Source organism: Cetorhinus maximus, chromosome 27, assembly GCF_964194155.1.
Source record: "Cetorhinus maximus chromosome 27, sCetMax3.hap1.1, whole genome shotgun sequence".
Taxonomy (NCBI): Eukaryota; Metazoa; Chordata; class Chondrichthyes; order Lamniformes; family Cetorhinidae; genus Cetorhinus; species Cetorhinus maximus.
In genome coordinates this window covers 27,186,935-27,204,738 of record NC_135905.1, presented here as the reverse complement: position 1 = coordinate 27,204,738, position 17,804 = coordinate 27,186,935, and the positions used below count along the sequence as shown (strand labels likewise).

Below are 17,804 nucleotides of genomic sequence, written 5' to 3'. Positions count from 1 at the left end.
GTAATAAGACCACCAAGTCTTATAATATTTTACAAAACTAGATTAAACATTTATTAATAAGAGAATGATTTTAAGCACATACATATGTCTACAAATTAGTCCTATAATAACTTCTAAATCCCCTGATTAATCTGACTCCCAGTTACACCTCTGTTAAGGCAACAGTAAAACACATAGGGGAGGATTTTCTCCCTGTCGGGGTGGCTGAGCGGGAGCGGGTGGGCGCGCAGCCAATCACCGCCCGCAATTGGCTGTGCGCTGCCTTTTTACGTGGGCGGGCCAACTAAGGCGCACATGAAAGCTCTGAGCGCTCCCTGTGCGGGCAGGGGAAGGAGGGAGAGTCGGGGCCTGCGCTCTTTTGCGCATGTGCATGAAAGAGCACAGAAATCTCCCAGAGGCATGGAACTGCCTCAGAGAGTTTCATGTCACTGTGAAAACCTGAAAGAACAATTTTTAAAAAAATTATTCGGACATGTCTCCCCATGTGACAGTGTCACATAAGCTGGGACATGTCAAAGAATTTTAATTAAAAATTCTTATTTGATTTATAAACCCTTCATGAAACCTCATCCCGCCCATGGATGAAGTTTCATGATAAATGTGAAGGCCGCCTGGGCTCTTCGCCTGCCCCCCCCCTCAACCTTAAGGACGGGCAGTCCAGACAATTAGTTTAACTAGTTGTTAAATGGCTTTAACAGGCCTTTGACAGTTTGGCGGACGTGCAGCCGACTCTGGTGCCCGTCCGCCGAACTGAAGATCAGAATGACGTGCGGTGACATTGGGACACACGCCTGACGTCACCGCGCATCATTTTACGTGTCAGCGAGTGGGGCCCACTCCCGCACGTCAACCAGAAGATTCAGGCCATAGATTTTAATAGACCCAGGGGAAGAAACATGATACCCTGAACAATCCAATTCAAAGTGAGTTTCCTTAACTTCAGCTCTTTGTAGACAGTAGCTTGAGGCTTAGACGCTGAAGGCTTTTCACAATTGTTAGATCTTAAAAATGTCGAACCTTACACGCAGCCTTTGCTCCTATATACATATTTTCCCCTTTGAATGCAAATACCCATTGTTACATTATGTGTTTGGACTTTACATTTCTGATAATAAAAATCTCTCATAGTAATAAGTTTTACTGTAGTCTTTGGGAAAAATAAACCCACTGGGGAAGATTTTCTCCCCGTTGTGTGGGCTGGGCGGGAGCGGGCACAGCCAATCACTGCCCACGATCGGCTGCGTGCAGCCATTTTACGTGGGCGGGCCAATTAAGGCCCACCCAGCGTGACGCGCACCCAGAAGCGCTCAGCGTTCCCTGTGCGGGCGGAGGGAGAGTGGGGGCCTGCGCTTATTTGTGTGGTAGGCAAACCATCTTTTTGGCTTGACGGCCGCACTCTTGTTTGTGGAAAACATCGGGTTAAGAATTGCAGGTGTCTTTGTAAAAACATTTAAAACACTCGTACCTCGGTCCTCTCGTTATAACAGAGTTGCTAGACCACTTACAGGGCATTAGGTAGCGCAGGAGGTCATTCAGCCTCTTAATCCTATTCTGCCATTCATTGAGCTCATAGTTGATGTACACCTTGGGTCCCATAACCTTTACTACCCCTACCGAAGAAAAGGTCATTGCAAATGCGTTAGAATAGGAGAGCAGAATTTGACCTGGTTGTGCAAAGCGTTTCCCTGGGAAATTACAGGTGCCCATTTTTGGCATTCCAGGCCTCCAAAGAAAAATGCAATGTTTGATTCATTAAACTAGGAAATATAATTTATTGCATAAAAATTAATTTGTTACAATAGGAATGCTAAACTTATTTACAATCGGTAGTTTACAGAATGAACAAATACATGAAAAGAGAGACAGAGCAATAGATTCTAGCACTTTTCTATACATATATGAAAGATGTACATAAAAAAACTGAAGCATCATGATATGCCTGAAAATGAATTAATTCTATGAACTTGCATAGCACTTGGAGTGAACGAAAGAAATTAAAGCACTATTTTGCTAACTGCTTGGTGTAATGGTACCCTTTACACAGGGGAAAAAAAGAGGATTAACTGTTCACTAAAACACCTTTAGCCGTTTTTTTTATCAATGAATACTGAAAAATGCTGGCCATTGCCATCTAAACGTTAGTGCCAACCTCCCCCTCAGCAGTAAGCAGGAGAACTCCTCATCCCGGTCCAAAATCATAATTATACCATTGTAGAAATGGACACCAGGAGCCATCATAGGTTGTTCAAATATCATTTTATAAAATATATATCTAAAACAATTCTTCAGGACCCTATGAATTCTTTTAAAAAGCTCACTGCTTCAACTTGATTTCATTTGATTAAAAAGGAGTGTGCGACTTTCCCGGTTTATTGGGTCACGCTAGAGGCTGGAGGGGTAAATCTTTCCTTCGTACACGTTCCAGGGAACTAGGGTTGCCAACTCTGGTTGGGTGTGTCCCTGCAGATTTTCATCATCTGTGTTCTAGCTGCCCCTGCCCTGTCAAACAGCCTTTCCCCATGAACCTCCCTGTCGCTGCTGATATTTTTATAACCAATGAAAAAAAGTTGAAAAATAAAGATGTATTTAATGCCCCTATGATTCTTTCCCTGGGCGTTACTTGCAGCAGTGTTCCTGAAGATGAGCCATCAATTCTCAGAGACTCCAGGACAATGCTGGAGGGTTGGCAACCCCTATATGGAACTGCAAATGAGTTTCTTTATAAACGGGTTGTTCAATTTGGTTAGCTAAGGGCCACAGAGGCTCTAGCCAGACTAAGGCTGATAATTCATATCCAATGATTCAGTTTCTGAAGCAATCATTTAAAAATTAAAACTACACAATGATGGATTTAAAATGCATTTGTCCAAGAATGTCTTGAAAATAAATAACTCAATGTGCCGCTTTACCAAATACTTAAACATTTCAACAACATTTACAAATAACTAATATCAATGTCACTTCTGATGGAGTAGCCTTGGATATTTCATACTTTTGTTGACACTAACACAGCATCAAAAATGCTTCACACACTCCCACATTCAACCAATATTAATTTATTTTTCAGGTTGGCCTGACCTTTTAGTCAACTAAAGATGTTTCCAATGCATGGTGATAACCAAAGGTATTTTATTTAAAGGCAAGTTTGGAATAAGACATCATTGGATACTGATCCTCAAACTAGGAATCAAATGGAGAATGAAACCTTGGAGGGCTTTGCCATCTGAGAGAGTTCCTGAAAAAAAATGATCCCAACATTTGGGTAGCACCTCCCAGCGAGCACTCCCTTAAGATGTCCTGTACAAGGAAGAAACTCCGTGCATGACGCACTTTGACCTCATTCAGTCCACAGCTATCTCCAGACACCGGTCCCAGAGTTCTGAAATGGCTTTACAATTCTCCCAGCTGTCCCAACGTTTGTGTTAACAAGGCTTCAAGGACCAGAAGTTCCAGGTCCCGCAGGTTTCATCAATGACGTTGTTTTGAGACATTACACAGCTCAGTGAGATGGATGGAGGTGGGGAGGAAGTAAGGTGTGGTCAGCAGAGAATATTACACCACTGAATGAAGCTTCTCTTATGAAAGGATATGGGAAGTGTTAAATGATGGTGGGATGTCTTCTCATAGATGGCATCGACTAACATTCAGCATCAAAATTAAGATTCAGAGAAACAAAAGCAGAATTAAGGTTCAGAATATAACGCTGAAAATGTGCTTTAAAGTATCAAAAGCACTTTAACACAGTAAAATCTCTGCCATATTCATTCAAGTCAAACGTTGGACTTCATATTGCGGGTCCAAGTCCTGGTTTGGTGTAGGTGGGTTTGGCTATTTTGTCTGTGAGGACATTGCAAGCTCATCATTCAGAAAAACTTCTCCTGGGAATGGTAGGTTCCTTCGGTGAATCACTATTGCTTTGCGTCAGTCCTAAACCACCTTAGCTTGTGGCCTCAACTTTGTGAAGGTTAGGTAGGAATTACTCCTGTATATCTCGACAGAGAGACGGGAAGGAGGAGTGAATGGAAGAGGGCAGTAGGTCAGGTATACCTGCACTGGATTCATAAACCTCTTCATGTGAATCAGAAATGATGAAATGATTGTGGTTGATATTACTGGCTGAGTGCCCACTAACCTTTGAGTGACATTCCTCTGTGCACATTAACCCGCTAATTTCAAATGCCACCACTGCAATAGTGGACAGAGAATCTTGTACAAGCCCGGTAAGTGCTTGGTCATGGGCATCCTCAGCTTGAACCGCTGAGCTTGTATCAAAAAGAGAGAAAAACTTTGGAAATCACTCTTAAGACGTGTTCTGCAATCATGACTTGGGAGAAACCAGCACAGATGTGGCATCTGCAACGTTTTCTTCCGAGCCTGAACACAGAATTTTTGATTGCTACGTAAAAAATAAAACGAAAGAGGATAACATGGCGCAGCGACGACTGCCTGCATCTACAATTCATTCGCTTCTTCTTCGTAAACAGTTGTGAGCAGCTCAGTTGGTTTCCTTCCCTACTCTTTTGTACAGCATGTGCACTAGGATCTGAGTGATGTCTACATCAGCTGTGAATGTAAACAAATCCTTGGGTTTTATACAAAGTTTCACGATAGGAGCAAAAAAAAAAGCATCCAAAGATATGGATAATAAATTAAATGCGTTTCCTAAGAAACTGTTAACCTTTTACAAGCTGCCCAAAGCTTTTGAGAGGAGAGAGGGTTTGTCTAGATTGAATGTGACATCTTCAACTCTCGTGTAAAAATTACCAAGTTCCTAAGTGGCTTGGTGCTCCAGTGAGCAGCAAGCTGGTTTCTACAACAGTTGTCATAGATACTAGGGTTCCATCACTACGTGGGTAAGGTTATCCAAGTTTCAGCATTCTTCTGTCGTCATGACTACCATCACGTCACTCTTGCCCATCTCCTCAAGGACGCCAGCGAGGGAATTGATGTCTCCGTCATCTTGATGCTGGGCTTCCCACAAGTCCAGGATGACCCCCGTGGGACTAAGTTTTGTAGCAAAATAGGTGAGATACCTAAACATGAGCGAAGGGAACAAAATTAATAAAGGGGGTCATTCTGCTATCTCTAAACTTACACTGACAGTGCAATAGATTTCTGGTTGCAGGTCTGAATGAAATGACTGGCTTGCTTTCTCATTTATCTATATTTTACATACATTCAAGCGTTGACTGAAATGTGACAGATTAATAAATTGATGTCGGTGTCCGGTGACACCTCTATTCCCAGCGGAATGGGGAGAATTAGATCATTTCCCGCCCCCCGTCAATCCAGCTGCATTGCTCTAAGTGCCTGAGATTGATTTTACTCACATCCACTGTATTACTATCCTCCACTGACTGCATTTTGCTGGGGAAATAATCCTGCTTTTATCGAGAGACTTGGCTATAGCTTTGGTTAAGAAGGAAGGCCAATCGAATAAAAACAGAAAATGCTGGAAAAACTCAGCAGGTCTGGCAGCAAGTGTGGAGAGAGAAATAGAGTCAATGGACTGTTGGCCTTTATTGCAACAGAGCTGAAGTATAAAAGTAGGGAAGTTTTGCTACAGCTGTACAGGACATTGGTGAGGCTACCCCTAGAGTATTTTGTGCAATTTTGTCTCCTTACTTAAGAAAAGATATACTTGCATTGGAAGCAGTTCAGAGAAGGTGAACTAGGCTGATCCCTGGGATGAAGGGATTTTCTTCTGAGCAAAGGTTGAGCAGGTTGGGCCTATGCTCATTGGAGTTTAGAAGAATGAGAGGTGATCTTATTGAAACATGTAAGATTCTGAGGTGGCGTGACAGGGTGAGGCCACAACTGGAGTATTGTGTGCAGTTCTGGTCACCATGTTACAGGAAGGACGTAATAGCTCTGGAGAGAGTGCAGAGGAGGTTTACAAGAATGTTGCCAGGGTTAGAAAAGTGTAGCTACGAGGAGAGATTGGATAGGTTGGGGTTATTTTCCTGAGAACAAAGAAGGCTGAGAGGTGACTTGATTGAGGTGGACAAAATTATGAGGGGAGTAGATAGAGTGGACAGGATAAAACTGTTTCCCTTGGTGGAGAATTCTAGAACCAGGGGACATTGATTCAAGATAAGTGGCAGAAGGTGCAGGAGGGACATGAGGAAGAACTTTTTTACGCAGAGGGTAGTGGGTGTCTGGAGTTCGCTGCCCAAGTTGGTGGTAGAGGCAGAAACTCTAAACTCTTTTAAAAAGTACCTGGACCTGCACCTTAAGTGCTGTAAGCTGCAGGGCTATGGGCCGGGTGCAGGAAGGTGGGATTAGAAAGGGCACCTGGGCGTCCTCGGGCTGGTATGGACAAGATGGGCCGAATGGCCTCCTTCTGTGCTGTAGCTTTTCTATGGTTCTATGGTAGATGATGAGGGGATGTTTCCTCTCATGGGGGAACCTAGAACCAGTGGGCAGAGATTAAAAATAAAGGGTGGAATTTTATGTCAGTGGGATTTTACAGTCCCGCTGAAGTCAATGGACTTTTGAACGGCTCGTTGCAGTTTATGGCCCAACCCCGACTGCAACAGGGCCATAAAATTCTGCCCATGGGGTCTCCTGTTTAAGATGCAGGAGAAGAGGAATTTCTTCTCTCGGAGGGTCATTAGTCTTTCGAATTCTCTTCCCCAGAGAGCAGCGGAAGCTGGGTCTTTGAATATATTCAAGGCTGAGTTATATTTTTAATCTACAAGGGAAGCAAGGGTTATGGGGACAGGCAGGAAAATGGAGCTGAGGCTACAGTCAGATCAGTCAGAATCTTATTGAATGGCGCAGTAGGCTTGAGGGGCCGAATGGCTTACTCCTGGTCCTATTTCTTGTGATCTCATTAAGAATTTGGACACTGTTTGCTGTGGTTTATGAGTAAATTAGAACATCAAGTCCCGCCCACCTTCAGTTCATTGGCTGACACCTCGGTGTCAATATTCACTCCATAAATAAATAGCAGTGTGGATAGGTGGAAGTTCCGATTTGTTCATGATGGTCATTCATGAACCAATACATTTCAATTTATTCCACTTGTTGAGAGGCTGTAAGTCAAATTTCTGCTCACCTGTCAACCCCCAGCTTCTGGGCCAGGAGCCTCCAGTCGTTGCCTCGGGTATTTGGTGCATCCAAGTTAGTGCAGATTTTCTGCCTGATGGAATATGGAATCTTAAAGGCATAAGGGCCCACCTGGGTGGTTATGTTGGTGCCAACCTGTGTGTGGAACGGGCTAACACATTTGGCATTCTGTTAAGGAAAACAAGAATATTTCTAATTATGTTAATGCCAATTCAAACTTCAAGAGTGCAATGCAAACAAAATAGATATAAATAATAATATTCAGGATTTGCTTGACCCAATGTGAGGACATGAGTGACCACTCTTCTCTTCATAATTCTAGTGAGATTAATGCATTTTAAAAGAGGGATTGAGATCCCAAACAGAAGGACATCTCAGCTGTGACCCCGAGCTTCTGTGACTTATTATTTCAATTCTCCACCTTACTCCCCCTGACATCTCTGTCCTCGGTTCTGACTCAGTTCCAATCAGGTTAATGGAAGATCGAGAAACAGCCCCTCCTTTTCCAATAATGCACATTACAGCTTTCCAGACTCAAAACTGAGTTCAATAATTTCAGATCATAAGCATTGCTCCCGTTGTTTTGAAAACCTATTGCTAGTAATGATCCCGCTGTTGCCATTCACACCACCTCTAGACACAACTTTTGATTTTTCATTTGTCCCATTACCAGCTCCTTTTGCCTTGCGACGTGATCCATCCCTCTGGCGTTTAATCTTTCTGAACCCCCCACCATCCCCTCAGGCCTCCCCTTTTGTTCTTTCCTCTATCTCCCATGTCCCCTTCCCCTCTCACTTGCTTACGACCTGTTACATCTCTTAACATTTTGATTGCTGGCAGTTTGAGTGAGGAATGGAGTGTCAATCTCTTTGTAAAAATCTAATTTTTGTTTGTATTTAGCATTTAACTGAAATTTACTTGTCTAAATTCTAAATTTCCCAGCCTTAAGCAGGGTTTTCAGGGCTCTACTGCAAGAGCATCTGAAGTTAGCAAGCGAAAGGAAGCAGCTTAAACCAGTTTTCTTGTAACTGGAGTCAGCTAACCCCTTAGCCTCAGAAGGATATAAACAATCATTTCAGTGCAACATAGCACGGAGTGCAACTTTGCACTGAGTGCTGGGAGTCGGGTGATTAGGGAGTCAGGTGAGGAGGAGAGGCAGGTGCTCCTTTCCTTTGCCTTTTTTAACTTTTTCACCATCTTGTTCTACTTCAGGGGTAGCAACTAACTGTTTGGTGAGCATCTAGTAAGTGGTAGTCGGGGACAGTATAGTGAGGGGGATTGACACTGTTCTCGGCAGCAAAGAGTAAGAGTCCAGATGTGTTGCCTACCCATTGCCAGGGTTCAGGACATCTGCTCAGGGCTGAAAAGGAACTTGTAGTGGGAGGGGGAGGATCCAGTTGTTGTGGTCCATTTAGGTAACAATGACATAGGTAGAACTAGGAAAGAGGTTCTGCATAGTCAGTATGAGGAGCTAGACACCAAATTAAGAAGTAGGACCTCAAAGGTAATAGTCTCTGGATTATTACCAGAGCCATGTGCAAATTGGCATAGGGCGAATAAGATTATGGAAATGAATTCTTGGTTCAAAGACTGGTGTGGGAGAAGTGGGTTCTAGTTCATTGGGCACTGGCACCAGTATTGGGGAAAGTTTGATCTGTACCGTTGAGACGGTCTACACCTGAACCATGCTGGGGCTGGCGTTCTAACGAGCCGCGTAATGAGGGAAATAGTGAGAGCAAGGGATTAAGTTTGGGAAGATGTGGTATACCAAAAAGTAGAGACAAGGCAAGAGAGAAAGGTATTATTATCATGGGAAATGATAAACAGCACATGCACTGACAGGAAGAGATTGAGAGTACAAATCTAAGGGTGAGACAACAGTCGAGGCTAGAGGTTACAAAACTAATAGAAGGACAAAACTAAAGGCTCTGTATCTGAATGCATGCAGCATTCGAAAAACAGATGAACTGATACTGCAAATAGAAATAAATAAGTATGATCTGATAGCAATGACAGAGACATGGCTGCAGGATGACAGAGACTGGGACCTGAATGTTGAAGGATACAAGACCTTTAGGAGGGATAGGAAGCTGGGAAATGGTGGCGGGATGGGTCTGTTAATTAATGATGGTATTAGCACAATAGAAAGGGTTGACCTAAGTTCAGGAAACCAGGATGTAGGAGCAATGTAGGTTGAAATGAGAAATGATAAAGGCAAGAAGTCACTTGTGGGAGTGGTATAGAGACCCCCTGACTTAACTACATGGTAGGACCGGGTATAAAGGAAGAGATAATGGGAGCTTGTCAGAAAGGTGCAGCGATAATCATGGGGGGTTTTAATCTACACATAGACTGGGAAAAACAGATGGGCAAAGGTAACCAAATGAGGAGTTCATAGAATGTTTTCTGGAAGGTTTCTTAGAACAGCATGTTCTGGAGCCAACCAGAGAGCAGGCTCTACTAGACCTGGTATTGTGCAATGAGATTGGATTCGTTGATATCCTCATAGTGAAGAAACCCCTAGGTAACGGCAATCATAATATGACTGAATTTTACATTCAGCTTGAGGGAGAGAAGAGTGGGTCCAAGTTTAGTATTTTAAACTTAAATAAGGGCAATTATGAGGGCATGAAAGCAGAGCTAGCCAAAGTGAACTGGCAAATGAGGTTAAAGGATAAGTCAATAGAGGTTCAGTGGCAGACATTTAAAGGGATATTTCAGAACACACAGAATAGATACATTCCAACAAGAAAGGTGTCATGGTCTTTGTTCCAAAGTGGTTCTTTGGGAAAAAGCTATGCAAATTGCCAAAAGTAGCTACCCGTAACAAAAAAGCAAATAAAGTACTGAAGTTCCTTTTTAGAGGAATAAAATTGAAAAGCAGAGAAGTTACGTTAAACTTTTGTAGAACATTGGATAGACCACACTTGGGAGCACAGTGCGCAGTTCTAGTCTCCGTATTGTAAATAGGATATAGAGGCACTGGAGAGGGTGCAGGAAAAAATACCACAATGATGCCAGGTCTGAGGAGTGTACAAAAGAGGAAAGTCTGAAGAATCTTAATGAGAGAAAACTGATGGTGGACCTGATAGAAGTCTTTAAGATTACGAAGGGGTTTAATAGGGTAGACATAGAAATGTTTTCACTTATGGGGGAGACCAGGACTAGGGGATCACAAATATAAGGGAGCTACTAATAAATCCAATGGGGGATTCAGGAGAAATTTCTTTACACAGAGGCTGTTGGGAATGTGGAACTCACTGCCACATGAAATGGTTGAGAAAATAATATAGGTTTTAAGGGGAAGCTGGGTAAACACATGAAGGAGAAAGGAACAGAAGGATATGATGATCGGGGAAGTAGACTCATGTGGGGCATAAATATTGATATAGACTTGTTGGGCCGAATGTTCTGTTTCTGGCTGTAAATTCAATGTAATACAAATAAGGTAGTGGAATCAACCCCAACTCACCTCCCAATGTCCTGTACCTCTGCCCTCTTTAATGCTTTTGAAGTATAGTTAATAGTTCATTTATTCTCAGTAACAGAGACAAGCGTGTTCTATCTGGATGGTTTGTGATCACAGCTTCCAACCATCCTTTGCCTTACCTCTTCAATGGTGGTGTGTAGTTGGAAAATCTGTCCCTCTCCCTCCACCTGCCTGACACAGATTTTGCAGGAAAATTCAGTTGATGCCAGGCTGTGCCTCTCTAGGGAGAAGGTGCAGTGCAACGCTCTCTGGGTACCACTCCAGATATGGTAAAATGGGATTTCCTGGGAAGTTACAGGAGAGAGAGAGAGACAAGAACGAGAGAGAGGGAGAGGGACACAGAGAGAGAGAGAGACATTTTAATATGTTCATCCAATCCATTCATTGAGTGTAACACGTGTCTAATTGAAAAATGACTCAATACAAAAACGTCACAAATCTTGGGGCGGTAGGGCAAGTGTTAAAGCAAAACATTCCAAATTGGGAATCCCAGGAGCTGGGTCTGGGACAGGAGCTGGGGCTGGGGCTGGTGATACTGTGAGCACAGTATGTATGAGGTTTTTAAATTCTCTTTTCCTGCTGTATTTGTTGACTGACTCACACATTTTATTCCTCTCACTAATAATTAACAAAGAAGCGTTTTATCTTTTACAAAAATAAAAATACCTGGAAAAATATTTATTTTCATTTTTACTTTTATTTTTGTTTTGGATTTCCAGCATCCGCAGTTTTTTGCTTTTATCTTAGTGTTTTATCTTTTAGTTTGGGCAATGGACATGGGCAGACCCTGGGGCAGGTGTCAGTATTTACAGAGTTCCCCGGGGAGTGTGTTAGTATTTACAGGGGGTCCCTGGGGAGTGTGTCAGTATTTACAGGGGGTCCCCGGGGAGTGTGTCAGTATTTACAGGGGGTTCCCCAGGGAATGTGTCAGTATTTACAGGGGGTCCCCGGGGAGTGTGTCAGTATTTACAGGGGGTCCCTGGGGGGTGTGTCAGTATTTACAGGGGGTCCCCGGGGAGTGTGTCAGTATTTACAGGGGGTTCCCCAGGGAATGTGTCAGCTTTACAGGGGGTCCCCGGGGAGTGTGTCAGTATTTACAGGGGGTTCCCCAGGGAATGTGTCAGCTTTACAGGGGGTCCCCGGGGAGTGTGTCAGTATTTACAGGGGGTCCCCAGGGAATGTGTCAGCTTTACAGGGGGTCCCCGGGGAGTGTGTCAGTATTTACAGGGGGTCCCCGGGAGTGTGTCAGTATTTACAGGGGGTCCCCGGGAGTGTGTCAGTATTTACAGGGGGTCCCCGGGGAGTGTGTCAGTATTTACAGGGGGTCCCCGGGGAGTGTGTCAGTATTTACAGGGGGTCCCCGGGGAGTGTGTCAGTATTTACAGGGGGTCCCTGGGGAGTGTGTCAGTATTTACAGGGGGTCCCCGGGGAGTGTGTCAGTATTTACAGGGGGTCCCCGGGGAGTGTGTCAGTATTTACAGGGGGTCCCCGGGGAGTGTGTCAGTATACAGGGGGTCCCCGGGGAGTGTGTCAGTATTTACAGTGGATCCCCAGAGTGTGTCAGCCTTTGCAGGGTGCTCCCTGGGAATTTTTTTAAATTAATTTGTTCACGGGATATGGGCATCGCTGGCTAGGCCAGCATTTATTGCCCATCCCAATTGCTCTTGAGCTGCCTTCTTGAACCGCTGCAGTCCATGTGGTGTAGGTACACCCACAGTGCTGTTAGGGAGGGAGTTCCAGGATTTTGACCCAGCGACAGTGAAGGAACAGCGATATATTTCCAAGTCAGGATGGTGAGTGACTTGGAGGGGAACTTGCAGGCGGTGGTGTTCCCATGTGTCTGCTGCCCTTGTCCTTCTAGGTGGTAAAGCTTGTGGATTTGGAAGGTGCTGAGTGTGTCAGAATTTGCAGAGGACCCCTGGGAATGTGTCATATTTGCAAGGAGTCCCTAAGGGGTTGTCGGTATTTACAGGCTTCCCTGCGAGTGTGCCAGTATTTGCAGGGGGTCTCTGGGAGGGTGTCAGTATTTGCAGGGGGTCTCTGGGAGGGTGTCAGTATTTGCAGGGGGTCTCTGGGAGGGTGCCAGTATTTGCAGGGGGTCTCTGGGAGGGTGTCAGTATTTGCAGGGGGTCTCTGGGAGGGTGTCAGTATTTGCAGGGGGTCTCTGGGAGGGTGTCAGTATTTGCAGGGGGTCTCTGGGAGGGTGTCAGTATTGACAGAGGGTTCCTACAAGTCTGCGAGTATTTACAGGGGGTCCCTGAGAGCGCGTCATTATTTGCAGAGGGTCCCTGGGAGTGTGCCCATATCATTTGACCAGCAATTAAATATGTCATTTTATTCATTCACAGGATGTGGGATGTCATTGGTTAGCTGAGCCTTTACTGCCCATTCCTAATTGCCCTTGAGAAGGTGGTGCTGAGCCATCATCTCAAGTACAACTGTTAGGCCATTTCATGGGGCAGTTAAGAGGCAGCCACATAACTGTGGGTCTGGAGTCACATGTAGGCCAGACCAGGTAAGGATGGCAGATTTCCTTCCCCAAAGGGACATTGGTGAACCAGATGGTCCTTATTATTGAGACTAGCTTTTTAATTCCAGAATTTAAATTCCACAGCTGCTATGGTGGGATTTGAACTCATATCTCCACGTCACTCGTCCGGGTCTCTGGGTTACTAGTCCAGTGATATCAACACTATGCTACCAGGTAGCGCCAGGTGTAACTCTGGTTTCACTCCAACTCTGCTTCAGGATACATCACAACACAGCAAGTTGGATTTTTGAAGCAATATTTCCGGACTTAACAGCAGGAAAAGACAACACACGTGGGCAACTAACAAGAGCCGACTGTTGCGAATATGCAGAAAACTGGCTGACGTCCCCAGCTGCATCTGGTTCCCTGGTCTCCGTGTACACCACAGACACTCACAAAAACCATCAAAAAGATGTTCATTCTATGCCCTTGTGTTGCTGGCAACAGTTTCCATAGCAACCTGACTTGTGGAGGCTTTCCTGACTGGTAGAGACTGAAATGATGTTACGCATTTGATATTCCCAGTCTGGGAAGAAATAATTTATACATTTCAGTGTCAAAATCTCACCAGGTCCATTGGGAAAAGTAGGGTGGAAGGTACTGGAATCTTCTGAACTCCAAAACAATTCCCTCTCCAGCAATTCACTCTCTCTTCTCTCCTAAAGTTTGTTATTGAAATTTGGCTCAACACAGTCACCGCACAACAACCATCCTTTGCTCGTGGACCTAGGCCGTGGACTGCTGGTGGGTCAGTCAGCCAATCAGGCGTTCTCAGGGAACACATTGCTTGTGTTCTTGTGTTTATTTACACCTCCCCAACAGAAGTGGCAGCAGAGAGCGCGATATAACAAAATGCTCAGCCATTACAATATATTACACAGGGGAGCTGGTCTGGCCTGAAGGTTTCAGGACCAAATCAACTCTCAGCGGGATAGTAACAAAACAACTGGAGACTTTATCCTGACTCCCTCGCACCCTTCTATACTATAGGTTCCCAAGGGCGGAATTTTACGGCCCTGTTGTGGTGGGGGTGGGGCTGTAAAATGCGGCCAGCTGTTCAAAAGCCCATTGGCTTTGGAGGGACCCTAAAATCTCGCCGGCATAAAATGCCACCCCAGGATTCCATTACTGAGGGTGTGTGATTAAGCTTTCAAAGATCTAGCACAGGCACAATGGGCTGAATGGCTTCCTTCTGGGCTGTAAGTGGTCAGTGAGATAATAATGCAAGGCGAATGCTTTCAGCTCCGTTGCTGTACTTAACTAAAGACTTGTTGCAATTGAATGTCAAGTTTCGATGAAATTGGGCAAATAACAGAAATTTGCCTCCTTTATTCTTTGTAAATGATTCAGGAGAAGATGTGACAATTTAGCCCCCTACCTGATATTTGGCGAGCAATTTACTTCTCCACAGTGAGTGAGGGATATCGTGGATGGAGAGCCGGAGGTTGTGGTAACTGTCCTTGAACAGCAGGGATTTGGGTTCCTCCAGCAAGTAACCACCTAGAGTCCTCTCCAGCTCCAGCACTTCCTGTAGGGAGGCACCAAACAGACAAATTAAAAAAAAAGCATGAAACCTGTCAGGTTGCTGTAAATAACCAACCGATTCACTGGCATCCTTTAGGAAATGGAATCTGTCATCCTTACCCAGCCTAGGCTACAAAGGGCACCTCATGTGAATTTTATACATATACAAACATACAAAATAGGAGCAGGAGTAGGCCATTCGGCCCCTCGAGCCTGCTCCACCATTCAATAAGATCATGGCTGATCTGTTTGCGTTTCGAGTTCCACATTCCCATCTAACCCTGATAGCCTTTGATTCCCTTGCCTAACAAGAATCTATCTACCCCTGCCTTAAAAATATTCAATGACCCCACCTCCACCGCCTTCGCAGGCAGAGAATTCCAAAGCCGCACAACTCTCTGAGAGAAAAAAATTTCTCCTTATCTCTGCCCTAAAAAGGCCACCCCTAATTTTAAAACGGTGCCCCCTAGTTCTGGACTCTCTCACCAGAGGAAACATCCTTTCCACATCCACCTTGTCAAGGTTGCTCAGGGTCTTAAATGTTTCAATCGAGTCACCCCTCACCTTTCTAAACTCCAGTGGAAACAAGCCCAGTCTTGTCTAACCACACAGGCCAATTGGCCCATCTAGTCTGTGCTGGAGACTCCAGGCAAGTCTCCTCCCATTCCATCTCCCTCAACTCAGTCTTTCTATCCCCTTTATTCTCATGTACTCATCCAGTTTCTTCTTGAAAGCAGCAAAGCTATTTACTTGGAGCACTCCCTGTGTCAGTGAGCTCCACATTCTAACCACTCTCTATGAGTAAAGAAATTCCTCCTGATTTCCCTATCGGATTTATTATAGCCACCTTGTAGTTATAGCCAAAATAAAAAACAGAACAGAAATACCTGGAAAACTCAGCAGGTCTGGCAGCATCGGCGGAGAAGAGCACAGTTGACGTTTCGAGTCCTCATGACCCTTCAAGGGTCATGAGGACTCGAAACGTCAACTGTGCTCTTCTCCGCCGATGCTGCCAGACCTGCTGAGTTTTTCCAGGTATTTCTGTTTCTGTTTTTGTTTTGGATTTCCAGCATCCGCAGTTTTTTTGCTTTTATCATTGTAGTTACAGCCGCCTGGTTTTGGATTCTTCCAATAGTGAAAACATTCTCTCCACATCTACCCTGTCTATAACCCATTCATAATGTCAGCCGATGGCCCCTCCAAGCCATTCAGTTCAAGGGAATAAATGGGTTTTTTTTTTTCATTGTTGCTTGGGTGCCAAGAACAGATAATAAAGATTAAAAGGAAAATGCTGTGGATGCTGGAGTCTGAAATAAAAACGAAATATAGGTCAGGTAGAACCTGAGGAGAGAGCGAGGCTGAGTTAACATTTCAGGCTGATGACCTTCTGTTGGAACTGAGAGGAGTTGGGGGTTTAACTGTTTCCAAGTAAGTACGGAGCCAGAGAAAAGAAGGGGTGGGGTAGGAGGAAAGAACAAAAGGGAACTCAGCTGTGACAGGAGACTCCCAGGAGGAGAGCGGAATCCCACTGGGGTGTCCTCAAAGCATCCCTGAAGAGGTCAGCCATCCCTGTTGGCTCATCGGAGACCCTGGCTTGTGACCGACCAAAAGCACTCGGGAAGGCATGGAAGACATCGGGAGGTTTCGTCGGGAATGGGCAGAGACAAAGTCGAAGTGCCAGAGGCAGCGCACAAACCTCCATCTCACCCGATCCTGCAAGCACCACCCGCCCCACATGTGGCAGAGGCTGCAGGTCGCGTTTTGGACTTATCAGCCACCTCAGAACCCATCGAGCACCGGAGCAGACGCGAGTCATCCTCGATCCTGAGGGGTTGCCGAAGGAAAAGGCGGCAGGGGTGATTAAATGGCAAAAGAGATGTTGGTGCAAAGGCAAAACAGGGGTGATAATGGGACAAGTAAACAAGCAGCAAGCTGGAGCCAGTGGAGGCGTAAATGGCAACAGCGAAAAGATCACCAGCACCTGCTGCATAAAACAGGAGACGGGTTGTTATGATCTGAAGTTATTGAAATCAATGTTGAGCCGGGAAGGTTTTAAATCCATCAAATAATCCTTCTTGTACAACTCTCTAAAAACTATGTAATAAAGGAAGGTCACTGTAAAAAAGAAACGCACCAAAAGCTGAGGATGGATGTGGAGAAGCTTTACAATGTAACAGGTACCTTCAAAGCATCTGGCGTGTCGTCCACACAGTACACTTTAAGGCTGTACTCCAGAGATGTACATGAAGTGGGTGCAAATATGGCGAGCTGGAGTCTTTTAATGGCTGACCTGGAGACGGACTCCCCAACGAGGGCATACGTGCCCAACTGATCCAACAAAACGTGGCAGGACTGGGGGTCAAGCTGACAGTAGCACGGGGTGTTTAAATTCTCCTCCTCCAAAGTCACCACCTCCTGGAGAGAGAGAGAGAGAGAGAGAAACAGTTTGGTTCAGGTGAGAACAACAACAACAACAAAGTTGCCCTGGAGCCTCGGACAACATTCCTCCCTTATCTACCAGCAGAGCTCACACTGTCATTTCTATCCATCAATTGGCTGCTCATTTATCAACATGAAGAGTAATTCACAGTGTGTGAAGGAATTCTGACTGACCTGGAAAGAGAACAATATCAACTGCAACAACAACAACAACTTGTATTTATATAGTGTCTTTAACAAAGTAAAATGTGCCCAAGATGCTTCACTCGAGTGTTATCAAACAGAATTTGACACTGATCCACATGAGGAGATATGAGGATGGGTAACCAAATGCTTGGTCAAAGATGTAGATTTTAAGGAGTGTCTTTAAGGAGGAGCTGGTTTAGGGAGGGAATTCAAGAGTTTAGGGCCCAGACAACTGAAGCCATGGCCGCCAATGGTGGAGAGACTAAAACTGGGATGTGCAAGAGGCCAGAACACCTTGACTGTTCCAACACTGACCAAACCAGCCTCCCACCTCACACTCTCCATAAGCTCGAGCTCATTATAACTTGCTTCAAGCCCCATTCACCAATCAGCCTTGTGTTTGCTGACCCACACTGGCTCCTGGTCCAGCAACGCCTAGATTTTAAAATCCTCATCCTGCATTCAGATCCCTCTGTGGCCTCGCTCCTCTCTTACTCTGTGACCTCCCTCAGGCCCAACAACCCTCCGAGGGATTTTACATTCCATCCTGGTCTCTTGCGCATC

At 45.0% G+C, this 17,804-nt stretch overlaps 1 protein-coding gene across 1 annotated transcript in view; it reads right to left on the bottom strand.

The window, feature by feature from the left end:
• Window positions 1-1,743: 1,743 nt before the first annotated feature.
• The window catches only part of unc5b (unc-5 netrin receptor B), a 230,595-nt gene continuing 214,534 nt past the window's right edge, over window positions 1,744-17,804 (bottom strand). Inside the window, exons 13-17 of the mRNA XM_078530937.1 lie at window positions 16,797-17,030; window positions 14,470-14,619; window positions 10,681-10,845; window positions 7,061-7,239; window positions 1,744-5,033 (exon numbers count right to left, since the gene is read on the bottom strand). Coding sequence (XP_078387063.1) covers window positions 4,871-5,033; window positions 7,061-7,239; window positions 10,681-10,845; window positions 14,470-14,619; window positions 16,797-17,030 — 891 coding nt within the window. The 3' untranslated portion in view covers window positions 1,744-4,870. The remainder of the gene's footprint in view (window positions 5,034-7,060; window positions 7,240-10,680; window positions 10,846-14,469; window positions 14,620-16,796; window positions 17,031-17,804) is intronic.